General features: G+C 39.0%; 2 protein-coding genes across 9 annotated transcripts in view; one reads left to right on the top strand and one right to left on the bottom strand.

The window, feature by feature from the left end:
• Positions 1–10,018, top strand: part of GEMIN5 (gem nuclear organelle associated protein 5) — a 38,649-nt gene extending 28,631 nt beyond the window's left edge. For both annotated transcript variants that reach the window (XM_036910297.2, XM_036910204.2), the window contains exons 23-28: positions 415–625; positions 4,291–4,539; positions 6,005–6,167; positions 6,767–7,268; positions 8,552–8,648; positions 9,186–10,018. In XM_036910297.2, coding sequence (XP_036766192.2) covers positions 415–625; positions 4,291–4,539; positions 6,005–6,167; positions 6,767–7,268; positions 8,552–8,648; positions 9,186–9,353 — 1,390 coding nt within the window. In that variant the 3' untranslated portion in view covers positions 9,354–10,018. The remainder of the gene's footprint in view (positions 1–414; positions 626–4,290; positions 4,540–6,004; positions 6,168–6,766; positions 7,269–8,551; positions 8,649–9,185) is intronic.
• Positions 10,019–12,582: 2,564 nt separating this feature from the next.
• CNOT8 (CCR4-NOT transcription complex subunit 8) lies at positions 12,583–25,835 on the bottom strand. 7 transcript variants are annotated; one of them, XM_036910391.2, is made up of 8 exons: positions 25,564–25,766; positions 20,435–20,618; positions 19,232–19,425; positions 19,069–19,143; positions 16,382–16,543; positions 15,701–15,845; positions 14,720–14,830; positions 12,583–13,069 (listed from the first exon to the last, which is right to left on the bottom strand). In XM_036910391.2, exons 2-8 carry the CDS (start codon positions 20,549–20,551, stop codon positions 12,920–12,922), a joined length of 954 nt encoding a protein of 317 aa, XP_036766286.1. In that variant the 5' UTR covers positions 20,552–20,618; positions 25,564–25,766; the 3' UTR covers positions 12,583–12,919. The 7 variants fall into 7 exon arrangements, with proteins under 7 accessions (XP_036766286.1, XP_036766630.1, XP_057347049.1 ...); XM_057491066.1 differs by lacking the exons at positions 12,583–13,069; positions 25,564–25,766 and adding exons at positions 13,080–13,462; positions 25,773–25,835; XM_057491064.1 differs by lacking the exon at positions 12,583–13,069 and adding an exon at positions 13,080–13,462 and having other exon boundaries at positions 25,524–25,766.
• Positions 25,836–25,884: the final 49 nt, after the last annotated feature.

Raw genomic sequence — 25,884 nt, 5'->3', positions numbered from 1 at the left:
TGACTAGGGAAAAAAGGCCTATGTGTATTAAACCCAGCTTCATAAGACTCATCAATGTCTACTTCCTTGATATTTTTATAAATCACATAACTGTTGAAAAACCTTGGTAGGAGACTCAGAAATTACACCTTCTTCGAATGTCTTACACCATCAAATGAGGGAAATAGAGGGAATGACTCCTCTGCTTGGGTTTAGTTCAGCAAGTATTGAAATTCCTTTATGTCCCTATCCACATGATGTTGTCTCTTGTTCCCTGTGCTGTGATGTCCTCGGCCTTAACAGGAACAGCCAGGGGCAGTGACACACTTCGTACCACAGGAAGAAACAGGAGGCGAAGTAGAAGTGATTTGACCCTCTGGGGAGTGCGAGTAGAAGGTCTGTTTATGACACTTTTGGGTTTTCTTTGTATTACAGCTACTTAGGGGCCACGTCCGCTTATGATGCAGCCAAAGTTTTGGCCAAAAAGGGGGACGCAACATCACTTAGGACAGCTGCAGAGTTGGCTCTAATTGTAGGAGAGAACGACTTGTCTGCTTCCCTGGCTTTCAGATGTGCCCAAGAACTGCTTCTAGTCAGGAACTGGGTAGGAGCCCAGGATGCCCTGCAGCTCCACGAAAGTCTAAAGGTCAGCCTGTTATTGCATCTCCTGCTTTTTAAGAGGGAAGGACCCCAAATCCTTTTCTAGTCAAATTCCAAGTGAATAACCCAGTTGCACAAGCTGTACCAATTTTTCAATTATCGTTAGAAGTGTCCAGCAAGCCCAGGCCATAGTGTCTCACTAAAGTACTGTGACTTGTCAGTTGCTGTATGCAGAGTAAAATAATGTGGTCACTCAGTAATTCTCACTGTTTATCAATTTGTGTACAACATCTGTGAACAGATGTTAGTAAGTGCAGCCCCCAGGCTGGCAATCTACTTTTTTCATTGTTACCATCAGCATGGGCTTAGAAACCCTGGTGCTCTACCTGTAGCACCCCCTCTTCAGCTGTAAGCTGTAACTATGTGTGGTGAAATCAACATTTTGTTAAGTGTACTCCAAAAAAAGTAAACTACTAATAGCCTGCTGTTGACTGGAAGCCTTACTGATAACATAAACAGACTATTAACACATATTTTGTATATGTATTATATATAGAATTCTTACAGAAAAGTGAGCTAGACAAAAGAAAATGTTCTTTTCAAAGTGCTGCAATCTATAAAAAGTTTTCCAATACATTGAAAAAAACTTGCATATTAAGCAGACCTGCACAGTTCAAACCTATTTTTGTAGGGTCAGCTGTACTTAAATTTTTTTTTTTAAGGTATCATTCATTGACACACAATCTTATGAAGGTTTCACATGAACAACACTGGTTACACCATTCACCCATATTATCAAGTCCCCCTCACACAACCCATTGCAGTCACTGTCCATCAGCGTAGTAAGATGCTATAGAGTCACTGCTCATCTTCTCTGTGCTACACTGCCTTCCCATGACCCCCCTACATTATATGTACTGATCATAATACTCCTTAATCCCGTTCTCCTTCCCTCCATTCCCACCCTCCCAACCCCTTCCCTTCGGTAACTGCTAGTCCCTTCTTGGATCTGTGAGTCTACTGGTGTTTTGTTCCTTCAGTTTTGCTTTCTTGTTATACTCCACAGATGAGTGAAATCATTTGGTATTTCTCTTTCTCCGCTTGGCTTATTTCACTGAGCATAATACCCTCTAGCTCCATCCATGTTGTTGCCCATGGTAGGATTTGTTTTCTTCTTATGGCTGAATAATGTTCTATTGTGTATATGTACCACATCTTCTTTATCCATTCATCTATTGATGGACACTTAGGTTGCTTCTGTATCTTGGCTATTATAAATAGTGCTGTGATAAACAGGGGTGCATATGTCTTTTTGAATCAGGGATCTTGTTTTCTTTGGGTAAGTTCCTAGGAGTGGAATTTCTAGATCAAATGGTATTTCTATTTTTGGTTTTTTGAGGAACCTCCATACTGCTTTCCACAGTGGTTACACCAATTTACATTCCCACCAATAATGTAGGATGGTTCCCCTTTGTTCGCATCCTCACCAGCATTTGTTGTTCCTTGTCTTTTTGATATTGGCCATCCTAACTGATGTGAGGTGATACCTCAATGTGGTTTTACTTTGCATTTCCCTGATGATTAGCGATGTGGAGCATCTTTTCATGTGCCTGTTGTCCATCTGAATTTCTTCTTTGGAGAAGTGACTGTTCATATCCTCTGCCTATTTTTTAATTGGGTTATTTGCTTTTTGGGTGTTGAGGCATATGAGCTCTTTATGTATTTTGGATGTTAACCCCTTACATTTGGGGTCATATGTATAGGTCTGATCTACACATATGTATATTCTCCCATAATGTAGGATGCCTTTTGGTTGTACTGATGGTGTCCTTTGCTGTACAGAAGCTTTTTAGCATACTGATCTATAGGTCTGTTCTTGTGCCAGTACCAAATTGTTTTGATTACTATGGCTTTGTAGTAGAGCTTGAAATTGGGGAGCATAATTCCCCTACCTTTATTCTTTCTCCGTAGGATTGCTTTGGCTGTTCAGGGTCTTATGTGGTTCCATATGAATTTTAGAACTATTTGTTCTAGTTCATTGAAGAATGCTGTTGGTATTTTAATAGGGATTGCATTGAATCTGTATATTGCTTTAGACAGGATGGCTTGACAATTCTTCCTATCCATGAGCATAGGATGTATTTCCATTTATTGGTGTCTTCTTTAATTTCTCTTAGGAGTGTCTTATAGATTTCAGGGTATAGGTCTTTCACCTCCTTGGTTAGATTTATTCCTAGGTATTTTATTCTTTTTGATGCAATTGTAAATGGAATTGTTTTCCTGATTTCTCTTTCTGCTAGTTCATCGTGTAGTATCATCTGCTAGTATCAAATGTGTATAGGAATGCAACCTATTTCTGTGTATTACTTTTGTATCCTGCAACTTTGCTGAATTCAGGTATTATATCTAGTACTTGTGGAGTGGATTCTTTTGGTTTTTTATGTACGATATCATGTCATCTGCAAACAGTGACAATTTGACTTCTTGCTTAACCAATCTGGATGCCTTTTAATTCTTTGTGCTGTCTGATTGCCGTGGCGAGGACCTCCAGTACTATGTTGAATATAAGTAGGGAGAGTGGGCATCTCCTTGTCTTGTTTCCAATCTTAGAGTGAAAGCTTTCAGCTTTTCAGGTCAGCTGTACTTTAAAAGCATCAGCATTCTCATTTAGTTCCTAAAACACATAAATACTTGGTCCATTTTAGACAACTTTGCTGGTGGGATACTAACATTAAGTTTTAAGTTCCTCTTTCCCTAGTAGAGTAACTGTGCCTAAAGACAGTTCCTAGCTAAATATTCAAAGCCCAAGAAAAATCCTAGGTGAGGAGGCAGTGTTATTAGGACTGCAAGATAAAAATGGAAGCAAAAATAGGACACTCTCAAACACAGCATCACTTGGTGTATTATTTGTAAAATGACCAGATCTAGAGAGGTTTTCATTTTTCCCACCAGAAAAAAGTTTCCAGAATGGTTATTTAGCATTTCTTTTTTCTCTGAACCAACATCCTTATCAAAGCAAGAAAAACTATAAGTTTATGCTAAGTGTTGTTCTGATAAGTATCAGGCCATTTTGCCTGTATGGAACAGAGCCCATTCCAGGCTTAACTGAGAAAATACTATCATAGGGGTACATAGGAATCTCATGGCAACTAAGTACCCAGCAAAAATTAAGATTTCTTCCAGGCCTCTTCTCTGTGCTTCTGTTCTCTTCTCTTTAGCTAACTCCCTCTGTTAAACCTCTTGGACATGGCCCGGAACTCCTGTCCCAGATCTCAGATCTACACAGCTTGTCTGCTCCAGCATCTTCTACCCATTATGCTTTACTTCCATATTCCTTAATCAGAAGTTTGGGCAGGAGGCAAGAATGGATGAGCCCAGCCCATCTTTTCTCAAACTGGGCACACACAAGTCTTAGGTGGCTGGCCTGGATGTGGCTTAAATTGTAGTGCAAAGGGCTGTAGTTGGGTTCTGTGTCACAAGATGGTTGTTTGGGCTCCAAGCTATGGGTGGGAATTCCTTAACATCTGGAAAAACAGTTATTACTCACCTCTTTTCCCCCTCACACAGGACTCACATTGGGTAGAGGCAGCCCACCAAGGGGGTTTGGTTGCTGCAAATGCAAAGGGGAACACTGACAAACTGGGGAAAGCTCTCAGAATAATCGAGCACTTTCCCTATTAATAGTTCCTCTCTTTTGTTGTTGGTTTCCAGGGTCAGAGATTGGTGTTTTGCCTTCTGGAGCTGCTGACCAAGCATCTGGAGGAAAGGCAGCTTTCAGAGGGCAAAAGCTCCTCTTACAACACGTGGACTGCAGGTGCCAAAGGGCCCTTTGTGGAGAAGGTGACTGCCATATGGAAGAGTGCCTTCAGCCTGGAGACCCCAGAGCAGTGTCAGGCAGCATGTCAGCAGCTGCAAAATATCAAGTACCCATCTGCTACAAGTAACACTCCCTCCACACAGGTGCTCTGTCTGCCCCAGCTTTTAGTTTTAAGCACTCTAGTAAGGGCCCCTTAGTCCATGTCTAGTGTAATAAGGAAACAAGCAGAATGTCAGTTTGAATTTCAGGAAAGATTAAAGCAGGTTCAGGCAACCTGGAAAACTCCCTTTCACACTAATTAAAAGCCTTTAGCTTTTAAGTTAGTCTTAGCTCAGCATTCCCTTTTAAAGGGAAGAAAGTCTAAAAATATAGAAAAGCACAGAGAATAATATAAATGCCCATCAACCAGAATTAACATTTTGTCATTTTGCTTTATAGTTTTGTGGGTTTTATATTCTTTTGGGGTTTTTTTTGGTAAAGGAAATACAGTCACATTGAAGTCTCTGGTGTTCCCTTCCTCAGTCCCATTCCCTTTCCCAGCCCCTGTGTCAAACAATATGTATTATTTTGTGTCTTGCTTATTTTAGTGACCATTGTAAAATCTATCCACATTGATGCAAAGAGATCAAGTTGATTGATTATAACCACTATACTCATCCTATGAATATACCTCAGTTAATCTACTTTTTCTTTTGAAAATGGGGGAGCAATATCTTATTTTTGAGGCACGAGACTTCCTCAAATGGTATATACACTTCAGAAAAGTTTAGCAGTTTCTTATAGTTAAAACATTCACATGCCCAGTGATCCAGTAGTTCCACTCCCTAAATATTTCACTAAAGAAAAGAGTTGTATAATGATGTTCCTAGCATCTTAGTTAACAAAAGCTGAAAACTAGAAACAACCCAGATGTCCACCTATACACAAACTGTGGCTTATCCACACAGTGGGGCACTCTACTCTGCAATAATAAAAAGCAACAGACAGCTAAGACACAGGTAATGCCACTGACTCTTGAAAGCATTAGGATAAGCAAAAGAACCAAGACATAGAAGACTACATGCTCTACAGTTCTGTTGATATGAATTCTAAAAAAGACAACATTATAGTGGCCAAAACCAGATCAGTGGTTGCCAGCGGGTGGAGAGAGGGAAGTGACTGTAAAGCGGCACATGGGAATATAGTTCATGATGAAAATGTTCTATGTCTTAATTTTGGTGGTAGTTACAGCATATGTATCTATGTAGATAAATAAATGTATCAAAACAGATCAAATAGCTTAAAATTGCTAAATTTCTTAGTTATACTCCAGGGTGCTTTTTTGTTTTTTAATTACAGCTTTTAGTCCCAGAAACTCACCTTTTGTTTTAATTAAATACAAATGTCAAGGCATTTTCTTAGCATGAGCAGACTTTAACACCAGACAAGTTTATGTTGCTGTGAAACTAGATCAGAGTTTCAGACAGGGAAGCAAATATGGGTGATGGAGATAAGCTGGCCTTTCTTAAATGTGGACTATGTACACTTCTTTCCAAATGCAGCTAATAATGGTATCATGCCAGTGCTCACTGAGAGAGGTTTAACAGAAATTCTGGTTCCTTCCTCCAGCTCCTGCTTCACATTTGTCATGATCTGACTTTGGCGGTGCTGGGCCAGCTGGTGGCCTCCTGGGACACGGCTGTGGAAGCACTGCTTCGGGCTGTGGTCCGGAGCTATGACGCAGGAAACTTCACCATCATGCAGGAAGTGTACTCAGCCTTTCTTCCTGAGGGTAAATGACCCCCACCTCTGCTGAGGCATGCCTATTAATGGATAAGAAAAACACCACCAATGTGTGGCACCAGGAGTGCATCAGTTATTGAAACACAGAGAAAGTTTGAATTCTCTTACCCAAGCTCCTGAGAAGTAGCCAGAATGACTGAGCTGTTTTCTTTCACCTAGCCCTTCCTTCCTTACTGCCTTCTGTAAGCTTTCCTACACAGTTTCAGAGAGAAATAGCAATGTGCTCACAAAGTAGTAAGAATGCAAAAGCACAGCAGAAGACATTGCTTGAGCTGCAGTAGTCACTAAACTAGATGTGATTTTTCAGAGACACAGTGGAATCTTACCCCCAGAGCCTTCAGGTGGACAGATGGAATACTTTTTCTGTCATTCTCTAAATGACTCATAGCCTATAGCAACAAGAACATTGTCCTAGGCCAAGAAATGTTTAGCCCTGGGTGGCTTTGGAGGAAGGCATGTGGTCCCTTGGATCACTCTCCTTTTCCTTGAGGTCCACCTCTTGGTGATAGGAAACAACATGCAGGCAGGAAATCAGATTAATGGCAAATAAAGAAATGCATAATTCTAAACCTTTAATTCTTCTTCCAGGCTGTGACCACCTAAAAGACAAGCTGGGTGCCCAGTGCCCCACCACACCAGCTTTCAAAAGTTTGGAGGCCTTTTTTATTTATGGACATCTGTATGAATTCTGGTGGTCTCTCTCTAGGCCTTGCCCCAAATCCAGTTTCTGGGTAAAGGCTACTCACAGAAAGACGACCTCTATTGAGCAAAGCCAGCAGTTAGACAATGCCAGCCCTGAAGAAAATGACATCAAAGCTTCTCAGCCAGAGCCAAATAGGCCTGTAGAACTAGATGTGAGACTCACCGAAGAAAGTGAACAAATACTGAATGCTTGTAAGGAGCTCTTTTCAGAAAAGCATGCTAGTCTCCAAAACTCACAGAGAACTGTTGCTGAAGTCCAAGAGACCTTGGCAGAAATGATCCGCCAACACCAGAGGAGTCAACTGTGTAAATCCACAGCTAATGGTCCGGATAAGAATGAGCCTGAACAGGAAGCAGAACAGTCCCTCTCTAGTCCTCAGAGCCAGTGGTAAGTACTGAGTCAATACAAGATGGAATTTAAAATACCCTGTGGAATTCTCATGTGACCAGATAAAAATCAGTATATGATGATGCTGATTAAGTCACAGCAAGATAATCTAGTAATTAAGACACAAGCTTTGGAGTCAGATGTGGGGTTTTAATCCTGGCCCTGCTGAGTGACTTCAGGCAAGATTCTTAGTGTGTCTGAGCTTTAGCTCCCTCACTGATAAATGAAGTTACCAACTCCTACCTTGCTTTTTTGAGAACTAAACAGTATCACAAATATTGCTAATAACAATAGTACAATAAAATCCTACCTTTGAGGAGTAAGTTCCCAAAAAAAATCAGTCATGTAAAATGAGAAGTTGTATTGCATCATTAATGAAAACCATTGTGTTGTTCTGTACTAGCTCAAAATTACACAAGCGTAGTGTACAAAACTGCACACTGAACTGAGAAAATCCACATGATAGGAATCCTGTAGCATCCTAATCACTTGCATTGAAAATCGAGGCCAGGTGGATGGCAGGAACCAGTCACCAATCACTCAGGGGCTCATCTGCATTATCACAAGATACTTTTCCAGGGACACTTGCAGTGATTAGCAATTACTGATAGGTTATTATGCTGAGTGCCTTTTACCTTGATTAAGTCCCCCAGCAGAGGACTTAGCAGATAGTAACCAGTACATTAATAAACTTGTAGCTATTAGTACTAACTTTAAAAAATTAAGAAGTTTTGAAGCCCTTATATTTATTGCTGTAAAAATACTTCAACTGAAATCCTGAGTCAGAGTTTTGAGTCACTTCTCCAATAAGCTATCACATTCTAGACAGCTTTAGGTTTGGTTTTACTAAAAAGAAAAACAATAGTGCTCTAACCAGTGGCTTTTAACTTTGAATCACAGGACCCTATTGAGCTTGACACTCTTCCCAGAAAAATGTGTGCCTGTACACGTACAGAGCCCCAGCTCTAACTATCCCCCAAAGGAAGTCTAGGCTCTCTGCCCTTGGTTCAAGACTGAATCCCCTAAAGGTCCTAAATTCTCATTAAAGCTGTGTGTCTAAGAAGTAGGGGTTTTGGAAAATGGTGAGGAATAATAATGCATTTTAGAAACTTTGTATTACCACATCACATTAAATTCCCTTCTCTTGATCTATTGAAAGCTGAGATAAAAACCCAGGTAACTGAGGAATTTTTAATAGGTTAATAGACTTAAAAGTTACACAGGACAAGACATACTTCTACTTTTTTACTATTATTAATTTATTATTTTATTATTATTACTAGCAAAGAAGAGAAAAATGAGACAGTGTCTCTGCCTGAATTAACCAAAAGGCTTACAGAGGCGAATGAGAGAATAGCTAAGTTTCCTGAGAGTGTTAAGGTAAGAATTTTAGCAGTTCATTTAGTAAAATGCTAAAATTACTATTCTTTAAGGTCATCTACTCTGTTCAGTTTCTGAAATCTCTACACATTTATGTGTGCTTAAAATTTTAGGATCCATGTCTTTGGTTGGCTAAAATATTTTGTGAAAATAAACAACACAAGTAATTTTATACCTTAGTCTGAAGATAAATCTAACATTTTATAATTGGGAAGTAAAATTAAAATTGGTATCATGTATAATGATAGTTAGGTATATTTGGATGTGACCCTGGTAGTAACAGAAGCATCATGTTTTGAATTAATCTGAGTAGGGCTCTAGAAAAAGATTCTATCATTTGAGGACATCCCAGCAGCCATCCCAGTTTTGAGTATCATCTCTCCTTAAAGTAAACTGATGAAGAACCTTATAAGGGAAATGGCTCAACATGCCGGAGAAGTATCAGTAGATGAGGCGTTGAGTTACTGATGCCTTTTGTACAGGTATTCATGGCTCTTTTGCAAATGCTTCCTTGTTCATTCCTGTGTCATCTTTCAGAACTGGCCCTTCCCAGATGTGCTGGAATGCTGCCTCGTCCTGTTCCACATCAGGTCCCAGCATCCTGGCTTCATGACCCAGGAGATGCAGCAACAGGCCCAAGAGCTTCTTCAGAAATACAGCAACACAAAAGTTTACAGAAGACACTTCCAGACCTTCTTCACATGAACTTTCAAGGGCCTTGAAGAAATTATGCCAAATTCAAAACGTTTGACACCTTTCACCTCTGCAGTTACACCTCACCAGATAATTTTTGATCCCAAGATATCTTTGCAGTAATACAAATGAGGGTCAAGTTTGAATCAGCTCCACCCTTAAACACAATGGAATCTGACTTTGGACTCAGTTTTCCTACTAGAGGAAAGATCGTGAAAAACCAGTAGTTATTTAGAACAAATACCTGCAGAGTGATTGTTGGTCCATCTCTAAAGCCTTACACAGGTTTCACCCAAAGAGAAACTTTTAATCACCCAAAATATTATGTTCTTAAACACAAGCTACCTTTATAAATGCTTCATCTGATCATTGTGTCATTTTTGTTCAAGATAGAACTGCTGCATTTTCTATTGGTATCATTTTTTAAATTCTATGTTAACTAGGGCTCTCCCTTTCTATTCTTTCAAAGACTTAAGTTTGTGAAATAGGCCTTACCCATCATGTTGACTCTTTACCCTCTCTGGTCAAAAATCTGGTTTTATTGTTTCATGTAATTGCTTATTTGAACAAGTTACTTACTAAAGCTTTAGAAGAACAACTAAAATGTGTCATATCTCTTCAGTATTAGAAGAAATTACTGTGATCACATAGCTCAGAAATAAATCACTATTTCAGTGGTTCTTGATCTTGGATCACAGGGCCCTTTGAGAATCACATTACAACCACAGATGATCTTTGAAGAAAAAGGCATACTCCTAATTTTGCATATGTAATTTCTGGATCAGTGGACTCCAACTTTCAACATGATGGGACCCTACATACTGTTTAATTATAAATCCTTGTTGTTTTTGTTGTTTTCATTTATGAGCATTCTCTTGAGGTCTGTTCTCTCTGAACAATGTCAGAAACAGATGTTTTTGTAATATCCCAGATGCTACGACATAAAAATCAGACAGTCTGTGGTGGGGTTGGAAGGGAGCACTCTTCCCCAATAACTGAACTGTTTTCTTATTGTGAAGGCTTTTCTGCTTGACTGTCCTGTGTATTTTTAAGCTACTTCCTAGGGTTGGGGTGGTTGTGGGCAACAATGAAGTTCATTGACAGGAACTGTCTCTAGGAAGGAAAATGTTTTAAGAGGCAATTTTCAAAACACTCTAACTGGAGTTTTTTGTTTTATTTTGTTTATACCTAGCTTTAGGACCTAAAAATCTTAGCTCAAAAAAGCACTTATTGTAGAATTTAGGTCCTCATAATTTACAGTCAGTTAAGTGAACTTCAGTAAGAAGATACACTGTTCCTACGGACTGGAGAATTTTCTTGGTTGCAAAGCTAGAAATAGGTATGGCTAAGTGGAGAACTAGATACTAGTTGTACAATCTTTGCTAAAATGAACAAATGCTTCCCTGCAGAGATGGAAAAATATTTATTCCCTTCCATTTGAGTGCAGAGCAGTATTATTAAACTAGAAATTCTGAACTCCTGTGTGATCTACTGAAACCATCACCTGTGGGTGGAGGAATCCTGCAAACTCAGTTACTGCTTTCATCAGAACAAGAATTACCACTTGACAACTAAGAAATAAAACTACCCAACAGCAGAAGATAACAGAAATGACATGACTCCATTTCTTCTCAAACTCCTGTCCTCTTTCCAATACTAAATAATAATACTGAAGCTGTTCTAATCTGAATAAATGGTTTTCATTTCTGTCTCCCTCGCTAATTATCAGAACCACAAAAGAGTCAAAGCACTGAGAAGCTGACTCAAGTTTTCTGAGTGGATAACGTATCACTAAGCAACTAAAGAATTTATTTTGGTCCTTTACCCAGCCAAAGTAACTTGGTCTCTAATAGGTAACTGTTAGCTCTAGTACAAACCAGGTATTGGCCCCCATTGTCTCTCAATCTGCACTTTCTTAGTACTGATCAACAGAAATTTAAATCAACTAATTAACAAGCTAATCCACTGTATATGATGGAGTGGCCCCAGGAAATACAATTAAAACCGGTTTCCTAGTAAGGCCCAACAATCAATGGTGAGTTGTTACAAAGTGTAGGGACAATTCCACTTTCACTGTTGCACATTAAAAGTTTACTACAAAGTGAGAGGTTTTCATGCAAGCCAACTAGCAGAAAATCGAGACAAGTTTGGGGATAGACAAGATGGTTCATGTCACTAATGGCAAACAACTATCTTACAGAGCCAGCAATTCATAGCTATGAAAGACCAAACCATCATGCCAGTGGTTAAAAAGAAATCTTTATTTTACAAAATTAAAAACATAAATAATATTTACAAGCATCTTAAATACCAGCTTATAATACTTGACATTTTCAAATCATTTCAAATTGAGTTTTCCGTAAGTTTTTAAAATGCAAGATTATTCACCACTATTTCCACTATTCCAAAAGGGTTTTTGGTTTTTCAAAATTGTCCATACTGTAGTCATTCAAAAAAAATGCAGTGTACTTTTTAAATGACTAATTAAAAAGAAAATCATAATCCTGAGCTTCCTACCCCCAGTTGTGGGATGTTACGCCAAGAGAACTCCATAAACCCAATTTTTTACTGCCCCCTTTACATGTAACCACTCTAGCTTTTTAAAGACTCGTATTCCTGATACTCAAATTAATCCATCTTCCTAATTTCTCAAGTCTGTTGAAAGGAAAAGCAGGGGAAACAAGAGAAGAGAGGTGGGAGAATACAAATGACCATCTGAAATCACATTACTGAAAATATAAGGCTTATGACCTAAAAACCTCATCTTACTAATTCCCTTCAGGATCAAATCAATATTTTATTATATGAAAACTTAAAATGATTTCAAATGATGCACACCTGACAGCAAACCTCAGTGGCACAATGGAACACAGACTTTAAAGACACACAAGTGGTTAACATAATACCCATTCTGGAGCTCCTCGGGAATGAAGGGTAGACAGATCTGGTAGGATTTTGTTTTTAAGAAAAGCTTTCATTATCTGGTCTTCAAATGTCAGCACTAATTCATTTCCACATAATAGTACGTAAAGACTAATAAAGAGTGAGAAGAGCAAAACTCAAGAAGGGTCACGTTAAAAAAAAAGAAGGAAAGGAAAAGACTCAACATCTATAATCCATTTCACAAGACACCATTTTGTTCCACTCTCCCTGGCAGCCCTCAGCTCAGCTGAGAATCATACCAAAGTCTTCACCCTCAAGAAATTAGCAACAAACTTAAAAGAAAAAGAATGACAACAGGTAAGAGTTATATATATTTTACTAGTTTGTTTCTCAGTTGTCCTGGATATTTAAAAAGGTGTCAAATGAGCCATGGATGCTGGTGGCAGGAGGCAACTGGAGAGGAGAGCCTTGGGGAGGAAGAACAGGAAAAGACCTGTTCACAAATTCAGAGCAAACTCCACTCTTCTGGATCTAAAAGACATCTTTTGTCTTCAGTAAAACAAAAGTCTTTCTGTCCCCGCAGATGTTAGCACAGTTTGCTCAAGATGCATTTTCCCATGGGGAGGAAGGTAACTACACTGACAGCACAGTAAGCACCACGCTGGGCGCAGGCCCACCCGAGAGCCGCGCTGCCATCACTGCTGCAGGTTGTTGATGATCGCCAGGATGCTCATCTTCTCCTGGGCAGAGTCCACATCCTCATTCTGCTTCTGGGCCACTCCCGTGCCTAGGCCATAGAGCCGCCCACAGTACTTAGCATCATCAATACTGTCCTCAAAAAACAACTGCAAACAGGACAGAGAACCCATGGTGAGAATCATGCCAGGAGTCATGCCAAGTCTCAACACAACCACATCAGCGTCTCCCAGCTCTTGTAATGCCCCGAAAATCTAGCCAGCTAGAAACTAACTTCATAAAGAAAGGCTCCAAACCTTCCCTTCACAGTCTTCATGCTCCTTTCTCTACACAGGCTCTTCTTTCTGAACAGACTTCTATTTGCCGTGAGTTCCTTCACTGCCAGGGTCCGTGTGCTGCCGTTTAGTACAACTGCTCCCATCTCCTCCCTTCTCTTTAACAAGCAGTACACTGATGAAGAGCTTGGGCTCTGGACTCAAGACTGCCTCACTGGGTGATCTTAGGAGAGTCACTTCAGCTCCCCTTAAGCCATGGCTCCCTATCTATAAAACAGTGTAATATAATAATAGGTTGTTAGGAGTGAGATAATGGACACTAAGCACTTACAGCAAGCAGGGTACCTCACCCTTGACACTACTGGACAGAATTCTTTGTTGGGAGTGGGGAGGTGGGGGTGTCCAGTGTATTGCAGTACCATAGGGTGTTTAGCAAAATCCCTGGCCAGCTGCCCCACCCAGTACCAGGTTATGACAATGAAAATTGTCTCCAGACAATTTGTCTCCAGTAGCCTGCCAAAGGCACTTTGGGAGCAAAATCAGGGATCGTGATCCTGCTTTGTTCTTTCTCAAGATTGCTTTGGCTGTTCAGGGTCTTTAGTGGTTCCATACAAATTTTAAGATTGTTCCATTCTGTGAAAAATGCCTTGGTATTTTGATAAGGATTGCAATGAATTTGTAGTTTTGGGTAGTATGGACAATTTAACAATAGTATTTCTTCCAATCCATAAGCACAGAATAGCTTTCCATTTATTGATGTCATCTTCAATTTTTTTCATCAATGATAAAAGTTTTCAGTGTACAGGGCTATCACCTCCTTGGTTAAATTTATTCCTAGGTATTTTATTCTTTTTGTTGCAACTGTAAATAGGATTGTTTTCTTAATTGCTCTTTCTGCTAGTTCATTACTAGTATATAGAAATGAAACAATTTCTGTATATTGATTTTGTACCTTGCAAATTTACTGAATTCATTTATTCTGTTTTCTGGTGGACTCTAGGGTATTATATATGTAGTATCATGTCATCTGCAAACAGTGATGGTTTTACTTCCTCCTTTCCAATTTAGATGCTCTGTATTTCTTTTTCTTGCCTAACTGCTCTGGCTAGGTCTTCTAATACCATGTTAAATAAAAGTGGCAAGAATGGGCATACTTGTCTTGTTCCTGATCTTAGAGGAAAAGCTTTCAGCTTTTCACTGTTGAGTACGTCAGCTGTGAGACATTTGATAAGTAACAGAACTCAGCATACAATAAGTGGGTGGTCTAATAAATGTGTTCAAAATATAGCAATCAGAAGAAAAACAACCACAAGGATTAGAGCTGCTAGGAACACTCTAGACTTGAGCATGCTTAGTGGCCTCCATTTCAGAATACTTCTTTGCCTCCCAAACTACCTTTAATATATTGAACATCATAACAAACAAAAAACCAATTACTGCTTTCCAAGTGGTCAACTTCCAAGAGAAACTATAAATTTTCAACAAATCTCAGCCCACAAAGATCACCCACCTCCTAAGCCTTACCTCTTTCATCCTGAAGAATGCCATTCCTGTCAGCAGCGAGTCTGAGCCTGCCTGATGCTGTCTTCCAATTCTCTGCAAATCCAACTGATCAGCAACCTCCTGAAGACCTCCCTGGAGATGTAAGGAAAGCAAATATTATGGATCCAACACTCCTTTACTGGAGTCAACTAAGTCCACCCCTGACTTTACTTCTTTTGGTGACGAGAAATGGAAATAGGCCATTTACTTAGCACGCCTAACCCCAAAAGAATCCCTTCTATAGCCCTCCAAATGATATATTGTGTTATATTCCACTTTTCACTCCTTTCTTTTCTATATCATTAATTTTGTCAGGCCTCTGTTCCTTACATGCCTAACTGCTATAAAACAAGGTTGAGGGAACAGTAAATGCCAATCCAATTCTTGACAGGAAAACCTCTTACATCAACAACTTATTATCACAGTGAGTTCTTAAATTGTCTACGATCAAGAATTCCCTGTGAGACAATATAAGTTGGTCACAGGGACGGTGGTACAGCATGGAGAATACAGTCAACGATTCTGCAACATCTTACTACATTGATAGATAGTAACCACACTAGAAGGGGTGATGATTTAATAATATGGGTAACTGTTGAACCACTGTTGTATATCTGAAACCAACATAAGATTTTATATCAATAATATTTTAATTTTTAAAAAAGAGAGTCTGATACACTACAGACCCCAACCGTGACAAACTGCACACACACTTCACACTGCCAAATGTTTCACCAGGTTCATGGGCCCCAGGTTAAGAACGCCCATCCTTCATGTCCAGATTAAAGAGTTTCCACACAAATCCCTGTGCTAATCAGCTCCATATACACCCTGTCTAGGACAATGCTGGCACCTAGCAGGCACCCAAGATCACATGCTGAACAGCAATAAAGCAAAATAACAGATCTGCTTTTTTATCTTTTGTTGTTGTTGTTACTGGTATTAAGAAAAATATTTTTGTACCTTAAGATTTTTGCAACTCTTCATCAGGTATTTCACATCATAAATGGACGGGAAGAAAAGGTTCAGAATATGAAAGAATTCATGTTCTTCTTCTGGCAAACGAGAATCCGTAAGTAACTTTACCATGTAGCCAAAATCATAGCCACTATAGAGAGAATGAGGCAATGAGATAAAAAACCAACAGTTAATAAGTCCCCAGCAATCAACTCCTTTATTTCTCAAAGCTTATGATGCTACCCGGCCTTAGGAACTTAAGTTCTCCAAAGTAGTTTACCCTACTGTAATCTGAATCTTCCATTAAATAACAGACTAATATGGGAGACATATAAAAGAACTCAGGGGTTTATAAATGCGGGTTTTAGTTATCAAAAATGCAAAAACACTGAGAAAGTAAAACAGCAATCTCCTAAGGGAAATCTGGTGTTTGAGGACCTAGGGACCTCCAGGCCAGCCATTAAAAGACAAGAGAAAGATGACCAAATGCTTTGATCCTCCCCACTCTCCATCTTTCCACTTGAAATGTACCCACTGACAGCCACATAATAGAGCCCAATACTGTGCTAAAGGAACCTGTATGAGCTCCAAAGTGTTTTTTGAAAAACTGAAACATTAGAACAACTACAAAATAACAGATTCAATTCCCTACTCCCAAAGCAGGAGAGATACATTCTCTGGACTGACCTGTGAAATGAAAGCCATTTGACATTGTCACAGAGAACCACCCCTGATGTCATAAGCAGCTCTGCAAAGTGCAATGTGTCAATCCCTTCCTCTTCGTGCTTCTGAAACTGCAGCCCCGAGTTAGCAAGGAGATCTATGGAATCCTGGGAGTACATGTCCTCTCTAAAAAAAGAAAGTGTTCACTTCTTAGCTAGTAGATAATGTAACAGGGAAGTACTGGGCAAAAATACTAACATTACCTTATAATTGCAGAACAAGTATTCTTGAAATAATTTAAGAACAGATCAACTCATTCTTTCCAGTATTCCAGCAAGCATGCAAAGTAGATAATCTCTGACAGAAAAATGGAATGCCCCCCACAAAATAAAAGATCCACACATTCTACTGTTTAAAGAAACAGTACCAACCAATACAAAAATATTTAAAATAGCAGAAAATAAAAAAGAATAATGTTCTTATAATGATATTCCATAGATATAACTGTTAGCAACTTGGTTCACATATCCTTGCAGACTATTTTCTCTACCTACACATACACACCTCCATGTACACTTATATATATATATGATAGATCATCTTACTAGGTCAATTCTCATAGATATGCCACAACTCGGGCATAATATTCAACTTAAAGATATATCCATTAATTTAAATATGGGAATATTTTAATACCACATATCATAAAGTAGGGAAATAACTCCTTTTCCACTCCCTTTTACTGTTTTCCTTTCATTTGTTTTTCACAAAAACTCAGAACAGACTGGGAAAACAAAACACCACCATCTTAATTTTTTTCTACTAAATTAAAACCAGTGTTGAATTGCAATCTTCTGTTCCACTAAACAGTTCTTTAAACACATACACAAACTTTGCAATAAAAACAACCCTTACTTTCCCTTGTATATTGTATTACTATTACGGTACAAACAACTGACTTCAGTTAGGGCTAAAAAAAATGCAGTTAAAGTCATCTCCCAAAATTATTCTTTGGACCTCAAGGAAATCTCCCAAACATATGAACAACAATCAAAAAATTATTCCTGAGTTATCAAATGTTTCAGTTAAACAAAGTAATACTAAAGAACTGGGGCCCAATAAGAAATACTCTAACACCACCTCATATAATCAATAAAACAATAGTCTTCCCCAAATCTTCATCCTCAAAAACTTAAAAATAGAACTATCATATGCTCCAGCAATCCCACTTCTGGGTATATATCCAAAGGACTTGAAAGCAGGGTCTTTAAGAGGTTATGTGCACACCCATGTTCATAGCAACATTATTTACAACAGCCAAGAAGTGGAAACAACTGTCAGTCAATGGATAAATGGATAAACAAATGAGGTCTGTACATACAATGGAATATTATTCAGTCTTACAAAGGAAGGAAATTCTGCCACATGCAACAATACAGATGACCCTTGAGGACATTATGTTGAGTGAAAAAGCCTGTCACAAAAAGACCAACACTGCATGATCCCACTTACATTAAGTATATAAAGTAAATTTAGCCACGAGTTTTTTAATTATATCAAAATGTACGTACTGTCAAAGAGGCTCCAGTTTTAGTTACCTATGATATCATCTCCTCTATACCTTATTTCTATTATGAAAGATAATAATAACCCTGTTTTACAGATAAGGAAACTAAAATACAGAAGGTAAAATAACTGACTCAAAATCACCCAGCTAAGAAACAACAGAACAGATCACTCAAACCACAATCTAATAAACTGGAGAACTGACTTTACTTTCTCATTTTAAATAGCCTTACTGAGACATAACTCACAAATTAAACAATTTACTCATTTAAAGTATACAATTTTAGTTTTTAATATATTCAGATTTGTGTAACCACCACAATCAATTTTAAACCATTTCATCATCTCAAAGAAATCCCATACCTATTAAGCAATCACTTCCCATTACCCCATAACCTCCCCACCCCAAACTCTAGAAAAACTACTAATCTATTTTATCTTTATAGATTTGCTTATTTTAGATATTTCATATAAATAGAATCATACAGTATGTGGTTTTTTTGTGTCTAGCTTCTTTACTTTAGTAGAATGTTTTCAAAGCTCACCTATGTACAGCATATATCAGTACTTAAATCTTTTGAACTGTCCAGTAACATTCCACTGCCTGGATATACCTCATTTAATTTATTCATTCAGTTTTAATTAAATTTAAATTACTTAAATGAAAAGTTTTGATTTATTTATTCACAGACATTCAGACTATTTCCTCTTTGGGGCCCTCAAAGATAATGCTACTATGAACATTTATGTATAAGTTTTTGCAGGAATGTATGTTTTCATTTCTCTTGGGTATTTGCCTAGGAATGGAACTGTGGGGTCATGTGATAGCTCTGTTTAACCTTTTGTGAAACTGCCTGTTTTCCAATGAGGCTGTACCATTTTACATTCCCAAATAGCAATGTATAAGGATTCTAATTTCTCCACACCCTTGCTAATATTTGTTATTGTGTCTTTTTGATTATAGCCACCTAGTGGACGTGAAGTGGTAATCTAATTGTGGTTTTGATTTGCATCTTTTCAGGGGCTTACAAGCCATTTCTATATCTTCTTTGGAGAAATGTTATTCAGATCTTGTGCCCGTTTTTAATCAGGTTTTTTGTCTTTTTATTGTTGACATGTAAAGAGTTCTTTAGGAGGGACTTTACTTTCTGAGATTCCTTACTCCATCTTCTGCTTGACTGTTCCATCCAACCCCTAGCTGGGTTTGGTGGAAACAAAACCTAAAATTAATAAAATCAGTCAGAAATCACACTTTGCACAAATGTAGCAGATCTAATAATAATACCAAGAAGTGTCTCAGCCACTTACGTAAGGTTGAATTTAAAGTTGAATTGCCAAGTGTTGATTCCAGAAGGATATTCTCCCTTCTCATTCGTGAATGTAAGGCCCAGCTGGATAATTTTTAGAAGATCAACATTGCACCGTAAAAGCTGATACTGGTAATCTATGGAACTACGAAATTCACCAATTGGTCGTACCACAACACCTGGAAATTCTGTGTCCTAGGAAAGGAAAAAGTCTCTCGTCACACAGTTTCACAGAACAATAGATGCTAAATTAATCATTCAGAAATAAAATTTTACCTCAATTTATTAAAATTATGTGACAAGCTCCAAAACTGGGCACAAAAATCTAACTTAAAATACTTATCTCATTCATATCTACAGAAGGAGCACTAGGATCATGAAATTTAGCATAACAACTTGGAGATCCTAAGCAGGATGTCAAAATTAGTTGACTAAGTATAGGTCTATTAAGAACAGTCTAAGTTGAGAGCAATGTATGAATAAAAATACAAATACAGGGTAGTAAAATAGTCATTCAGAGAAAAACAATAAATAGCAAGTTTAGCTTGAGTAAAAAGCCTGGAACATAATCATGAAGAGCTCTACATACCAAGCTAAAGACTTATTCTATAATATCTAAAGCAGGCATCACAAACTCCAGGCAGCTAATGTAAAAGCATATAGCAGACTGGGTATGAACACGCTTATGAGCAATGGAGACTGGGGTAAACTAGAGAATACACTCCTCCTCTAAAAAAGGCCCTGATATCACCATGGGACACATCTCCCTCTCCAGCCAAGTTCCAGTCAGGCTGGAATGTGGACTCTATAATGCCAGATCTTCCCATTTTTTCCAGAGATGCCAGAAATCTGGAATTTAAGTAAGGTCTCTTGATTTTTAAATGCTGGCAATTAATTTAAAAAAATTTTTTAAACACTGTCAGTCAAATTTAGAGTATCTGTAGGGACAGATGTGCCCTACAGGTTGATATAACTCCTGCTTTAAAGATTTCTGAACACAGAGTAACATCACAAAAAAACTAAGATAACTAGATGTTATATCCTTCTCAGACACACTGGCTACTGTGATGTTTCATAAAAGCATCATACCCTTTCATCAAATTTGATTTATCATGGCTTTAGTGTAATCATTTTTTCAAAATCTCACATTAATTATTCCCCAAGTCTACACTGAAAGTGAATCAAATAGAGTAAAGCTCTTTACCATAGCAATATAACTGTAACTGAGCACGATTTCTCTGATCTTCCTCATCTCTTCTTCTAGATTGCTGGCCCAGACTTCACAGATAACCTGGCTGTTTTCCACAAGCGCTGCAGGCATCCTGAAGAACCCGAGAGGTCACTTTCAGCTGACTACGTAAAGAGGGCAAACCAATGGTTGACCTGATCTAGAGTCAAAAACATATTTTGAAATCATTTAAATTTATGCACTGGCATAAGATATCAACAAAACAAAGACATCAATTCATCAGTTTACCATCACTTTTTATCATCACTTCATCAATTTAGGTTAAAACATAAAGAATATTTTATTTGTTTTCCATTTTATACGATGGGGTCACTTGCCTTTGTCAAGACACACACTACCTCTTTCTCAGTTCTTTAATCTAAAGAAACTAAAATTACTTAAGAAATCTGAAGAACTTTCGCCCAAGCTGCCCTTTAGTGAAGAAGTGAAACCACTACCCTAGAACAGTTCTTGAGCCTGCTCCAGGCTACCTAACTAAAGACTAAAACAGTCCCATGACCACAAATACACCCTTATCCATGACTTTACATCACCGTGCACAGAGACCAAATCATGGAAACATTTCTAAAGGAATAACTTTAGGCAGTTTAAAAGTACCTGTGATCTCTGAAAGCCTGAAGAATGTGGATCTAACTCTCTCGTTTGAGTCTTAATACCCATATGATGAATTTGGGCATTGGACAGCCCCTCTATCTCCCAAAAAAGGAAACTCTTTTTCCTCACAATCCAAAGTCAAATACAACTAGGGATAATTAACTAACTTAATATAGTGTCACTTGACATTTGTGCAAATAAATCTTGAAGGTTTTAAGTAGTAAAAACCAATCCCACTTGCTAATTTGAAACTTTCACAACCACAATGAAAATTAGAATTTGAATTATTAATGTCTACTTTCAAATACATAACATTATAAGGAAACCAAGCAGCAATTCAATAAGAATATTGTTGAAGTCATCCGGAAATAGAATGATTCACAGCACATATTCTGGGAGGAAACTGGGGAGGGGACAGTATGCTCCAAGATAAAACCCAACACGGCTCAGCCTCAGAGTAATGCCGTTGTAAGGGCACTGAGATGTTTGGTCATAGACCAAAAGGAGCTTATTATAAGAGCATTTATTTAGAAGGCAACCCCACCATAAGGATATTCAACACAATTGAAGAGTGGGCTCTCGCGAATATATTCAGAGGAAAATCCCTAAAAACAGTAAAATGAATCTTTGTTTTCTACTTTCAAGATAGGCACAAGCAACAAAAGAATCTAGATCAAAACAAAACTGGCATTCGCAAGTGGCAATCTGTTGGCTTGTTAGCAACTCTTTTGAAGATTCATTTATTCAAGGTACCCTACACTTCAACAGATGTTTCTCAGAAATTATAGTAGACTTAATTTGTAGACTTAATATTAGACTTAAGTATACTGTGAAACTTAAGTAGACTGTGGTATCTTCCTAACAAACATAGGTGGGCACTTCTTAAAGGCAAAATCCATTTCCTCTCGTTTTGGCTCTATACACAATGGGCATGAATTAAAAGCTGGCAAATGAACAAATGAAGATCAGAAAAGCGCAAAAGTTCAGACTGAGTTATGGAATCCACTATCTGGGCATAATTAAGAAAATGCTGGGAATCACAAAACTTTAGACTCTAAACCGTGCTTACAGTTATCCCCTACAAAATGACATAAGACTATCTCTGTGCCAGTTTATGTTAAATCAGTACCACTTTGTTTTCCTTATTATCTAACTGAAACAATATACTTCCTTTTGGTGTCATTTCAAACACAAGCATAAAGTTACTTTAGGGAAAGTGGTTATCATCAGTCTGGGAGACATTTCCATGAAAGCAAAAGCAACTAAAGCAAGCCAAGCAAAAAATGCTTCTGGCCTCCAAGCAGCAGAGGCAGCTTAAAAAGAGAACAATCAGGTATTTTACACTAAACTCTTAGAACCAGGCTCCTCAGCTAAGAAGCTCTGAAGGTTGTGTCAAAAGAACCTCAAGAAACAATGTGAAGAAGCTCCCTCTGCTAAAAGACAGTATAAACATCACTATGGATAATTACTACCATGTAGTAAAACTTCTCAGACAGGCTTAACTCCATGTGTTCATAATGAACTAAGAAAATGAACTTAGCTGATCACAAGAATGCTAGTGAATCAACTTATTTTTAAATATGCTTTCCTAAATAAACTGCATTGCTAAGTAACTAAGTAACTAAGTTGAGGGATATTTTCTCTTTAAAGAAATTATACAGCTAACAAATAAATACAGAATGACAATATCACCATTTTGTAACTCCTAATGAATTTATAGATCTGGGAAGTAATAAGGCATCCATATGGATTATCCAGAAAAGGCAAATCTATAAAGAGAGAAAATAAACTACAGTGTTGGGATGGGAATAGGGATCAACCCTAACTGGGCATGAGGTTATCTTAACTGAGGTGATGGTAATGTTCCCAAACTCAAGTTACCTCGATGACTGCCACATATCATTGAAATTTACTAAAAACCACTGAATGCTACACTAAAATGGATGAGTTTTATAGTAGATAAATTATACCTCAGTACAGTCAAAGCCATAAGCACAATGGTTGTAATAATCACAAAAAGCAATGGCCAAAATATTATGTGCCTCCTGACAGAACACATCACTACTATGAACAGTCTTGCCAAAAAAAGAAATCTAACTTGAATCTGACCAAGCATCTGTAAGTATCAATTTACAGGAAATAAAAAGGAACAGAGGAACATGTTAAAAGGATACCACAGAAATGTAATAAGCAAAATCAAGAAACTACTATGGGGAACTGCCAAACCAACCAGCTTTTTCAACTAATAAACTGTTCCCAGGAGACATATCACCCAAGCAAAATGTAGAGATCTTAGCTGGAACCTGCTTTAAACAGTTGGGACGGGTAGGTATTTTTGAGACAATCAGAAGTCTGAACACGGACAGGCTGGTTTTGTTTTTTTGTGTTTTTCTTTGTTTTCTTTGTGGGGGAGGGGTGTTATATCCTGATTGTGGCTTCTTTTTAAAGCCCGTACTGTTTAAAGATAATGCAAAATAGTTGCTGGTGATAAGATTCAAAATGTGGGCCTTTGCTTCAAAGTATAGGTGGAGAAAACTCAAAACTTTGTACAGTGTTATCTGCCTCTACATTTTACATTTAAGATAAGTGAAATTCAGCGACATTAATTTAAAAAGGCAGCATCATGACTATCATTTCCAGGAAAAAAAAATTTTTTTAAGTTAACCATTGTTACACATATCTGACAAATGGGGAACACAAAAGCAGGCCATTGGCAAAAGTATGTAAGGCATCCTGCACCAAACCCTTATCTAGGAAAAGGGGGTTGGGGATAGAGGGTGGGGGTGGTTGCAAACAACAGCTTGCAAACCCCAAACTACAGTGCCACTCAAAAATTTTAAAGGAACACATTATGCACATTAACTTAGCATAAACTTCTGGATATGCTAGAAAAAAATTAAAATAATAATAAATAATACTAGGAATTCTGCCTGCCACTTTCCACTCACTCATGTGAGCACATGCTCCAGAATGTAACCTAAGATGGGTATTACATATCGTCCCCCTTGGTTAGTCTTCCTTTTAAGCCTCAGTGCCAGAATGGCACAGTGCACCTCACGGTACAGAGTGACTATGCCATTCAAATATGTTTATTTGTGCAACACAGCCCCTAAAGGTAATGTAAGTACTTTATCTGGGTTACAACCAAAGAAATAGTAAAAAGTTTCAAACCTGAAGGAAAAAGTGAGCTTTATTTACTGAGAAAAGGAATGGCATCTCTAGCTTTGCACCTTCCCAAGGAATTTTTACGGACAATTTTGATCAGCACGCAATGTTTGCCTTACAGGCTGACTATAACATTTGACCCCTACATGAGCTAATCCACTCAATGAAAACTTGCCTACCACATTAGTTACTCCACTCTATATAGAAGAAAATACAAGCACTAACTGATACCTGTTGTTTCCCAGTACTAGACTGTAGAAGGAGGAAAGGACACACACAGAAATTACTGAGGTCGCTGCCCTGTACTGATCTATAGTACAATCTGGGCAGACCGTTCCTGATGACCTATAGTGTAAACTCCCAAATAAAACTCATTTACCATGGAAAGCTCTGAAGAGCACCAAATGATAAGGCCACCCGAAAGCGTTCTCTGCAGGTAATCCCGAGTATCAAGCCTTGCTCAGTAAAAGAATGTTTTTTCTGGCTTGGTTATGTTTAAACCAAAGTGTACAAGGAAACAATAAACACCACTTCCCCATCCTAGGGGATTAAACAAAGGCTTAGACGCGCATGGGTAAAATGGAAAAGGAAGTAGCAACCGTTAAGAAATGGCAGCTTGGGAGAGGATCCTCGGCACGCGCCGCCGCCGTCCTCGCGCCCGCCTCCCACCCGCCACCCCCCAGTGTCTAAAGGCACTACGTGGACGGCGCCGCAATTCAACCAGTTCCTCAGCACCCGCGTGGCCCAGGCCTGCGAGCCGGCTCCTCCAGAGTAACGGCTCTGCTTCGGACGGCCGCAGAACGGCGAGGAAAAGTTGTGGAGCCAGGAAGAACCAAGCGGGAGGCCCGCAGGGTTCCACACTCAGGTCCTCTCCTTGGTCTCCCGTCATTATTCTCTTCCCGTTCCAGATCACCCTCCTCCTCCTAACACTCCTTACTTAGTTGTTCATTTGTAAAGCAAAGATATTAAAATCATGCGCCTTAGGGCCAGGCACAATTTCGAAGCCACGCCGACTAGTTGTGTGGCTTTTCGTAAGTCACTTAACCTCTCTCGGGTCTCAGTTTTCCTATCTAGTTAAATGGGTTTAATAATAGTACACACCTCGGAGGGCCGCAAGCGAGGTTAACAGAATGAAGCATATATGGTGTTTTGCAAGGGCCCGGAACATATCACTAGAATATTATCGCGTAGCGGCGGTTTTTTCTACTATTCTGCGGGCCTCTTTCCTTTCACACACCCTGCCCCTCACTCTTCCTCCTCCCACAGGCCCCGACGGCTCCCATACTCATCTCACGCTCCTCTCCGGCATGCGCGGGCCCGCTTACCCTGAGCGGAAGGGCCCGCGAAGCGCGCGCGGGCTGGCAAGCTGGCTGGCTGACTACCCGGGAGCTGCGGCGGCCCCTGACCCGGCGCTCTCCTCCCCCTGCCCCGGATCGGTTCCAGGAACCGAGCTGGCCAGTGAGATGGGCACCCCCGTGCCCAGAGAGGCCATACGCGCCGCCACCAAACAACTTGGGCGCACCACTCTACCCACCCGATCCTCCCGACTCGCCTGCTCCTTCACGCCAATCCAGGCGTGCGCGCGCCTGACCTTGCCTGCTCCTCCCCTTCTACGCGCCCCGGAACATGTGGGAGCAGTGCGCAGG

This window comes from Manis pentadactyla, chromosome 2 (assembly GCF_030020395.1).
Source record: "Manis pentadactyla isolate mManPen7 chromosome 2, mManPen7.hap1, whole genome shotgun sequence".
NCBI classification, from domain to species: domain Eukaryota; kingdom Metazoa; phylum Chordata; class Mammalia; order Pholidota; family Manidae; genus Manis; species Manis pentadactyla.
The sequence above is the reverse complement of the archived record's forward strand: the minus strand, read 5'-3'. Positions and strand labels throughout refer to the sequence as shown.